Genomic DNA, 9,463 nt, shown 5'->3' on the forward strand with positions numbered 1-9,463 from the left:
CTATTGATGGCTTTCGTGTCCTTTTTGATGAGCAGCAACCACAATGTACTTGTCCACGTCGTAGTACAATGGACCACCAGCGACTTTCTCTGCATACTTCAGAGGTATTTTGCTGAGCCGTTGAGCTAAACCACGTAAGAGGCGAGCTGCAAGATGAGGGGCGTCTTCCAGTAGAGCCGTAGCTTCGTCTGAGTCAAACCAGGTTGGCTCTTTATGCCAGGCAAACCAGTCAATTATCAATTGACTCAGTCCGCAATGATCTAGAGTGTTCTGCTCTACATATTGCAGCAGATCTATTGTAGGCTTCCAGCTATGCCACTGGAGCATCGCAAGCAACAGCCTGATGGTATCACGGCATAGATTTGCGGCAGAGAATTTATCGGCAAAGACATACAGCCTGCAGATCGTCATATCGAACATGGGAGATTTCAGGTCCTCTTTGCTGAAGTCGAACTTGCGATGATACAGCCACGTTATGAATTGATGAACAACGTCCGCGTCATCCTCTGGCATCAGAATCCTCATTCCAGTGCTTTCATTCCAACACGGCTTCATTGCAGTCCGAAACCATGGTGCAGCGTCGAACAATAGAATTTGATGCGCGTCAAAGCGATTCTCATCCCTATCTACTATGAGGTGGATGATAGGCGAATCATGGAAAACGGGGATGGATCGTCCAAGGAGCAAGGATTGAGCGTCGCCAAAGAGCATGTTGACAGGTAGGCTTGGTACTCGCGAGATGGCATCTTCTGCTTTCTCAAGTCGATTAATCAAAGGAGAGTTGGTAAGGGAAGTTAGCTTGCCGAACAGCGCATACCAAAACCTATTAGCGGGGTAGCCCCGCATGCTCCAGCACTTTGTCTTTGCCTCGTCCAGCGCTTGGGACTACATGTTTTTGGCCCACAGATGACGATTACCCTTCTCTTCTGCAGTATTGTTGAAGCTGGCTGTAAGTGGGTTTACGACATCGGCCAGCTCTGCTCAGTGCGTCACTGCGACGCCTCTAGCGGAGCTAAGAAATCCACTTCAGCAAAACATCGCTAGAAGGGAGCATCAGCGCAACGGAGATATGTTTGATTTGCAGAGTGATGCTGAAAATGGGCTTCACATTTCACCCGTGTCACAAATTTTCTGCAGAAGGGACAGCCTCATCTGCGAAGTTCATGGTTTGGACGGGACTCCTGGAGCAATTCCAGGCCGTGCCGTCCACGGTACTCGCATATTCTTGACCGACCTTATTAGCATCAGCAACCGCCAGTTCGGAAACCTCATTTTTTCGCTTCCATGGTTACTGTGCTGGATAGCTTGTAGAAGCCGACCTCAACGAAACTTCCAGGTGATCTTGGGATCCGTTCAGCTTGGATATTGAAGGCTGTCCATGATTTTCTTAATCTCACAGCACTTGCTCTTCACAGCCATGTGCACATATTGACCACATCCTCATGCACAGCATTCCAACCTCAACGGTCAGACACCTCTCCCCTTCTGCTGCACCATAAGAATGGTACATCAGCAGCACTGCTATTCGCCGTGATTGGGTACCCAAGCACTTGAAGCCTTCTCTGCTGCCGCACCACATCAACCACCGCCGCCATTGATCCACCTGGGATCGTGCCTCTATTCTAACACGTCAAACTATGGCTGATTCAACCAAGTAGAGGCCCAGATAGTGCAAAGCATGTCCATTGCAATCCGTTCCATACGTTACTCATCACAGCTTCGCTGACCACATGCTCTGAATATTCCTCCGGAAATTTCAGCCAATGAACCAGTTGATTCCCTGTTTCTCGAAGTGTTGTCGTATCAGCCCCCATAAAGCGAACCAATACCTTCAAACGGCGAAGAAGGTTTTGAATCTCCGGATCCAGACGTGTATGAGCCTCATAGTCCATGATCAGGTGAAACTGGGCGAACTTTTCATCTGGCGTCTTTGTGTCCCAGTTGAGTCGCAGATCCAGGATTTCTGAACGGCAAGAAAGCATCGGGACTGTTTGTTGAATATAGGGCTGTAGTTGAACTTTGATCTCATCCATAAGAGAGTCTCGCGTCGCAGCGACTTGAGCATCTGGCCATTGGGGCATATTTGAGACGAAAAGGTCTAGCTTGGTGAAATCCATTCTGTTGGAGCTGGGGCGTGGTTGTGCCTTTTAGACAACAGCGACCGACTGAGCAAACCTGCTCATATATACGTTCTCTGTACTCAGAACTAAGCAAGAAGTAGACCAGCACGTTTGATGATCATGAGATGCGCACAATGCCCAAAAGCATTTAATTGCTAGTAGTTCCTACTTCCCGGTCACACCGGTTTTCGCTTCGCCATGTAACCTGGTAACGGATGTTTCCACACATTGCCGCACTCTGCGAAGACGTATCTGCCAGTTCCTCATTCACCCAGCAAGGTATTAGTGAATACGGGAAACACACCTGAGTCAATCACTTCATGCCCGATTTTGGAACCAATAGTGACACCGGCCGGAAATTTTGGACAGTCGTTGGGGAAGCAGAAAGAGGATCGTAGCGTGACCGCTTCATTCACACGTCTGCTCTAGGCGAGTAACTTGGGATCCGGTAGCTGATAAGAGTGGCCTGCACAATCTCCTTGTAGTGGTGACTGTGATTGCACTAGCAGGGATAGTTCCGCATTCCAGGAATGCGGAACTATCCCTGCTAGCTTTATCAATCATACAGCTATCGACGCTTCTGTGCTGGATACCCACTCAGACTTCGATCGCCAACAACCCGAGCGATAGACATGTGACATGCAATGCAGAAGGGCAATAATCTTTCCTGTCCATACGCAGGGGAAGCTTGTAGCTACTTACCCTACGTCTCAACTTGTGCAAGAAGGATGTGGTATGTTGTGATGGTCGGCAACTAAAAGACTAGAGGAGACGGGAAGGAGGAAGGAGCGGTCAAGTCGACGGAGTTGACGACAACCGCATAAGAGGGAGCTGTCCTGGTCGGAACTTGGCTTTACAGCTATCAAGAGTGACTATCTTGGCCCCCGGTGTAAGGAGACGAATTACAAGCTTTGATTCCCACGCTCCCGCCATACACGTCAATATGGAATTTTCCTTCCCAGTATGACGGGAGAATACGACGTGTCTCAAGTATACTCGAGTTCGCTCGGTGATCATTCCATGTAGACCTCCTTAGTGCTGGGATGATGAACCTCTCGTTGACTGGATTGGATTGACTGGCCAGGACATAGCGTGCGAGAAACTTGCTTCAGATAATACTCTCGTTAAGGCTGAACGTTGGCAATGAGTGAGTCCGCCCGCCGTTGGTCTTTCTCGCATGACTTTCTCTGTTTGCACCGTATATTCGGCATGGCTGTGAGACAACCGGCTCTATAAACTGCCTGGTTCAGTGTTGTCCAAGCTGTTAAATGCGCCACAGCTCACAATTCACCGCAAGCTGTTCGGCCGCCCGTACTTCATTCTCAGAGATGTGATGGACGATTCTCATCCTGTCATGGGTATCTGGCTATCGCCCAAAGATGCGGAAGGGCGCTGAAATCAGATCAAAGGCGGGTTTGTGCCCAGACAGCGAGGTAGGCTGTGTGCGGGTTGCGATTCTGTGACCCGCTTTTTTTGTCAAATTACCATTTCTTGACAATAAAAGCGGGCCGTCCAGCTCAATCCCGGCCTCAGCATATGATCTACCTGGTCCGATGAATATCCCCTCTGTCAACTATGACTACTGCGAGCGTGCTGCGCTCCGTTTGTGTGGCCATCACTTTCCTCTGCATCATGACTGCAATGCCAACGAATCCGACGATGAGCGACCAGTCCTGCCCGGACTATTTACCTCCAGCCCCTCTGCCCTCTCCTGCCGAATGGACCTTGACAATTGAAAATAAGATCGATTCAAACGTCACGCATGTTGGGGCGGTTCATGGTCGAGGCTCACGTACGCCGACCAATTTTCGGTTGAATCTTCTCAGCCTACATTCGACTTCGGCTCATTGATCCCTTTAGGTTCCCCATAGAAAGCAGCTTGGGCGCACCGGGAAATCAAAGTCGCTTGTGAGCAGTTCAATCGGTTATCCCTATCAGAAGGCTAATCCAGAAGGTCAGGGGGAGGATGGAATTTAATGTCCGTGGTGCGGCTGGTTGCGAGAAGGGCAGCGAATGCCATTGAGGGATGATGGTGTTGACATCAACGGAGGCTCGGGAAAGGATACCGATGGCGTTGAAGAATACTGGTGACTTGCCAAATGAGTGTTATTGACACTGACGAATCAAAATTATAACCCTGACCGATCAACTTTGATAGCCTTGACTGCTGCCCTCGAATTTCAGCCTCTCATTTCTTTTGTAAGCAGGAGCAGCCAGACCGCCCATCGTATCAGCCACTTTTGGCATCCTTTGCAGCTATCCAGAGCTTTTTCTCGGCATTGACATAGCACGTTTCTCCATCGATGTCTCTGGTCACCCATCCACTTATTTGACTGATCCTCCCTGAGTGTACCTGCTTAAAGCCATTGTGCAGAAGCTTCTGTTTCTGCGAACCTGTAGAACTCGATTTGGTTGCCTTTCCCCCTGATGCTGCGTCTTGGCGGCGACTAGTTGACTCGACGCGTGGAAATAGTGCACTGGGATTGGAACCTGGCTCGTGGGCTGGATAAGTCTGGACTTGTGGACTCATCTCATGTCGGGATACTGTTGTTGACCTGTCGTGGGCAGGTCGTTTTGCTCGTCCCAAGGCGGTCAAACATCAACAGACCACAGTCAATATATTTACTGAACTGTAAACAACTGGTCAGTCAATTATTCTAGCAGAAGTAAACAGTGTCGGCTGCGCGTTCTCAGGACATCATCCCGAACCGTCCTTCCTACTTATCACATGAGCGATGTCTGGGGAACCTCTGCCACAGTGCCAGCACTTATCACCATCATTAAGCTCCACGATTTTTGCTTCGTCCTCCTCGAAAAGTGCGACGTCGATGAAGCACTGGAAGCCACGGCGCTCTCGCCATCACTGCGCTTTCGTTTGCGACTTGAGCCAGATGAGCTTGATCCGGCCGAAGAGGGGACCCCGAGGTGGCATCATCGCCGCAGCAGAAAGGGGATTAAATAAATGAAGATACGGGTATGCTTTGTTGCGCCATGTTCTTAGTGACTGCATGATTTTCATCGATTGTTTGGCGAGGGTCAAAGGTGGCTGCCAGCCCAGCTCTGAGGGCAGGCTTGGCTTATTTGGCTGATTCACACAAATTTGCCAAGTGCAGAGAAACGACCGTCAGCACAACCCGGGTTCAGCTATGCCGCAAGTACTCCGTACAGCTTTGTAAACTCCCTGTCCACCGCCATGTGAAATGCTACCTTGTGGTTAGTCTTACTAAGGCATATCTACTTTCCAATGCTCACCGCAATGACCCAAATACAACTGCTTCAGCTTGTGGGGGAATGTCTGTTGCCAGGCTGAACGTAATAGGCTTTGTCCCGTTCTCAGCTCCCTTGAGCGTATTAGTTTTCGGCCTGATGCTTTACGCGCATCCCTACAATTCGCATACTCTATTACACTGCGAGAAACAAAAGTAGCAAGTGGGAATTTCCGAAGCCTGGTACCGAGGTTTTCCAACTGAGAGGATGTCGTACATATACAAATCAAGATTGGCAGGATTATGCTGTTGCCTAGCCAGATTCATGAAAACGTTCTGTTCGCAAACACCAATGGCGTTTTACCCTGAAGCATGCTTTGCCATGTGAGAGACCAAAATACCAGGCTGTGCCCAATCGACTACGCCCTTTGCTGGAGGTACATTGAGGCCAGCTCCCCCACCATGGCTCCGACCAGCAGGGCAATGATATATCCAGCGTTGACTGTCATGACAACGAGCATGCTGTTGGCATAGCCTGCGTTAGCTTCCGAATCTCTGATCGGGATCAGCCGGGGCAACGTACACAAGAAAGCCGAGGACTGTGTTCAGAACGTGGAGCAAGATTTTCACAATGAGACGGGCATTGAATGTTGTCGTCGAGGTTTGGTCCAACTCGTCAGCATCCATTGTCGCCACCCAGCTGCCGGACTTGGGTACTGGTTCCACATGGGCATGTCGGAAGTGCATGTGCCACTTGCGGTCCAGCTTTGTAATGAAAAATTGTAGAATTCGTTGCAGAACGGTCAACATTGCGAAGAAGAAACAAATTGCAACATAACTGGCCGCCGTTGTCGGTGTGAAGAAGGATATGAGGAAGGGGTCTCCTAAGCCGAAATGAAGGAAAGACGCCATTCCTTGCATGTTCATTGAATCCGAGTCCTCAGCATGCGCAGATGACGCGCTAGTTTCGACGGAAGAAAATGCAGAAATAGTGTTGACTGCAGCCGTTGCCAGAACGGTAGCAATGGTCGAAGTCGGATCCGTAGGAGTGTTCATTGGCATAACCATTCCGTCCATGGCTAATCGAGAAGATGTTTGGAAGACGGTGCGGGGGAGGATTGGTAAGACACGGGGATAAAGTGGAATGAATCAGGCAAAAAGATGAGTGAATGAGGTGTGCATTGGGAGGTGGACATCTGCTGTCCTTTAAAGAAGATCATGTGGGGTTTTGACATTCCTAAGCGCCTCTCCTCTCCCAGGGGCCAAAGTCAATCCATAATACTAGGTCCGGCTGAGGCGCTATTCCAAACGATAGGTGTTGTAAGTCAGGGGCGCATTCCCATCACCCAGACAAGAGGCATTTGTGCGTGTTCCAGCGAAGTGGGCTCTCTCCGGACAGGAATCCTATTTCAGAATGAGACTGCCAGCATCATGTCATTTGCGGGGCGTCTTAGAGGTTGTCTGGGAATCGGCGGGTTTGGCGATTAATGAAGCAATAATGTAACTGGGGCTTGTGTCTCTGAAAGCAACCCATTAGGTGGTTTGAACTCTAATTGCTAGGTAAAGTCGTGTTGATCGAGTTCTCCGGGGCTTGGCGAAACTAGCCGTAAGCTAGGAAATGCCACGAACTTGGGGCCATAACTAGCGGATATATTGCCGTCCCCTGTGACAAAGCCCCTGCTGTATTTTAGTCAAGCAGTTAGCTTGAGTGACTACTTCGTTTCAAGCTTATTTGACCATTGAAAACAGCAATGTTACTACACAACAGCAAAAACTCACAGCAACTTTGAACCATCCCCTGGACTTTGAGTGTGGACCTTTCATCTACGAAGACTATCAATTCAAGCAAGCTCTCCGATCGCTGGTTTGAGGTCCCTTCCAAAACGCGAATATTTGTCCTATGATGCTCGTCAACGGAGAAAAGTTTGCCTGCGAAGCTTGTGTCAGAGGCCATCGGGCCAGTTCCTGTGATCATCAAGGTTCGATGTCGCAAACATCTTCACACAGGGTATGTAGCTGACAAACAAAGCAGTTCAAGACCTAATACCGATAAAGAAGAGAGGTCGTCCAGTCTCTCAATGCCATCACTGCCGGCGCATGCGCAAGACTAAATCCCAACATGTCCGTTGTGAGTGCCATCAGAAAGGCCACACAGAGGAAGATTGTCCCGATAATCAGCGTGGTGGCCAGCATGGTGAGCTCCCGTACCTCTAGATCATTCAATCTAACAAGAGACCAGTTCCCCATACATGCTGCTGTCAACACAATTCAAGGTGCACCTGTTCTCTCAAGAAAGAGCAGCTTCTGTGCCTCCCAGAGGAGATCCCACAATCAATACCGCCGGAAGAGCAAAAAATTCCACACCTTGGAAAAATCAAACCGTGCGATGGCAGGGCAACAGTTTCCACCAATACTGACCATTCTCACTTGCTGCGAACGATGATCGATCTAGAAATGGGCGTCAGCACTTCAATGTTCAAATCCGGCACCCACTCAGGCTCCTTGAATCATGATATCCCATTGTTGAACAGCCAGCAAGATAGGTCACTCCTAGAACAATTCCCCGAACGCTGGTTTATATCGTACGAGCAAGCATCTGAGTATGGGCCCCTTCCGGTGGTGCAGCATAATTTCAATTCCATTGGGTATCTTGGGGACTTGAGCATGAACAACTATAACTATGTCCCCAATGAGCCTCCATTCTACGAATCTCTCCCGCAGTTCGAGCCTTTCAATCCTTTGTTCACATCTCCGGGCGCAGGAGTATCTGAGATGGCAGATTGTGCGTCGATCACTCAATCACACTTCCTCCCGATTACAGGCCAGGATGGATTGAATCGCGAGCGCTCAGTGTGGCCAACGCCATTCAATCGGGAGAATGAAATCTTCAAATAATAGCTACATACAGACCGGCCTCCAGAAATTTGTCAACGTTTGCCGGCAGAACCACCTGACAAAGGAAATACCTAAACTTGCCCTTCCTCGCTTAATCAATTCCCAGATCAGTCTTGTTCCTTGGGCGCTCTGAATCCGATCACAGGTGCTCGTACACGCAGTACCAGACTGCTAATCACGACACTGATACTACTCAATGCCATTGCCAATGCCGCCCAAACAGGATCCAGTCTGATGCGACCTCCTCCGCTGTTGATAGGGTAAAGAACCCCTGCAGCAACCGGGAGAGCAACCATATTGTAAACAGCTGCCCAGAAGAAATTGAACTTGATCCGCCTGAAAACTGCTCGGCTCAAGTCGATCAGGACTGGCAATGACCTCAGGTTCGACGAGACCAGGACAAAACCGGCGGATGAAATTGCCACTTCAGAGCCAGATCCAATGGCGATGCCCACATCAGCCACAGTCAGCGCAGGAGAGTCGTTGATTCCGTCACCCACCATCGCGACTGTGGCACGACTCGTCTCTTGTTTGAGATACCCAAAGAGACCGCGCGAGGGAACCTCGACCCCTCTTCTCTGAAGATATTTGATTTGGTCAGCTTTCTGGTCCGGTAGAACGCCAGCAATGACATTGCTCGCCTCGATACCGACTTTGCCAGCCACAGCCTTAGCCGTCTTTTCGTTGTCGCCAGAGAGCATCCACACGTCGATCCCCCGTTTGCGAAGCGCACTCACGACCTGGAAAGATTCCGGGCGGAGTTGGTCTGCTATGGCGGCAATGGCAGACAGCTCATGTGCCTGCTGGGCTTTTTGCCCCGTTGAGATTTCCTTGGCAGCGATCAAGATGACCGACTTTCCTTCCATCTTCCACGAGTCGAGGAGCGTTTGATTCTCGATAGATAAAACAACATTGTTCTCTGCCATCAAGGCCTCATTTCCAACCAAGGCGTGAATCTTGCGCGTGGGCTGAGATCCAACTAAAAGAACTCCCTTCATCCCCTTTCCAGCAACTTCCTCGACGGATTCAGCTTTGCAGTCTTCGTATGGTCGTGATGCGACGAAACTGACGGCGGCCTTCGCAACCGGGTGAATGCTATCCTCCTCGAGACTTTTCAGTAGACCCAGAGTTTCCCGCTCGTTGACCGGACCTTCAGGGGACGTAAGATTTTCGTAGTTGATGACTTTGGGCTCCCCACCTTCGGTCAGCGTGCCAGTTTTATCGAAGACGATGCAATCCAAC

The 9,463-nt window shown here is 49.9% G+C and overlaps 4 protein-coding genes across 4 annotated transcripts; 1 reads left to right on the plus strand and 3 right to left on the minus strand.

The window, feature by feature from the left end:
• On the minus strand, nucleotides 1-711 carry HMPREF1541_10924 (uncharacterized protein; the record flags this gene model as incomplete). Its single annotated transcript, XM_008715593.1, has 1 exon — nucleotides 1-711. The coding sequence occupies one exon, from the start codon at nucleotides 709-711 to the stop codon at nucleotides 1-3; it is 711 nt and encodes a 236-aa protein (XP_008713815.1).
• Nucleotides 712-5,745: 5,034 nt separating this feature from the next.
• Nucleotides 5,746-6,403, minus strand: HMPREF1541_10925 (uncharacterized protein; the record flags this gene model as incomplete). The annotated part of the gene is made up of 2 exons (XM_008715594.1): nucleotides 5,746-5,881; nucleotides 5,910-6,403. The coding sequence occupies 2 exons, from the start codon at nucleotides 6,401-6,403 to the stop codon at nucleotides 5,746-5,748; spliced, it is 630 nt and encodes a 209-aa protein (XP_008713816.1).
• Nucleotides 6,404-7,445: 1,042 nt separating this feature from the next.
• On the plus strand, nucleotides 7,446-8,221 carry HMPREF1541_10926 (uncharacterized protein; the record flags this gene model as incomplete). Its single annotated transcript, XM_008715595.1, has 2 exons — nucleotides 7,446-7,520; nucleotides 7,628-8,221. The coding sequence occupies 2 exons, from the start codon at nucleotides 7,446-7,448 to the stop codon at nucleotides 8,219-8,221; spliced, it is 669 nt and encodes a 222-aa protein (XP_008713817.1).
• Nucleotides 8,222-8,328: 107 nt separating this feature from the next.
• Nucleotides 8,329-9,147, minus strand: HMPREF1541_10927 (uncharacterized protein; the record flags this gene model as incomplete). The annotated part of the gene is made up of 1 exon (XM_008715596.1): nucleotides 8,329-9,147. The coding sequence occupies one exon, from the start codon at nucleotides 9,145-9,147 to the stop codon at nucleotides 8,329-8,331; it is 819 nt and encodes a 272-aa protein (XP_008713818.1).
• Nucleotides 9,148-9,463: the final 316 nt, after the last annotated feature.

The sequence above is a fragment of the Cyphellophora europaea genome, assembly GCF_000365145.1.
Source record: "Cyphellophora europaea CBS 101466 unplaced genomic scaffold supercont1.15, whole genome shotgun sequence".
NCBI lineage: Eukaryota > Fungi > Ascomycota > Eurotiomycetes > Chaetothyriales > Cyphellophoraceae > Cyphellophora > Cyphellophora europaea.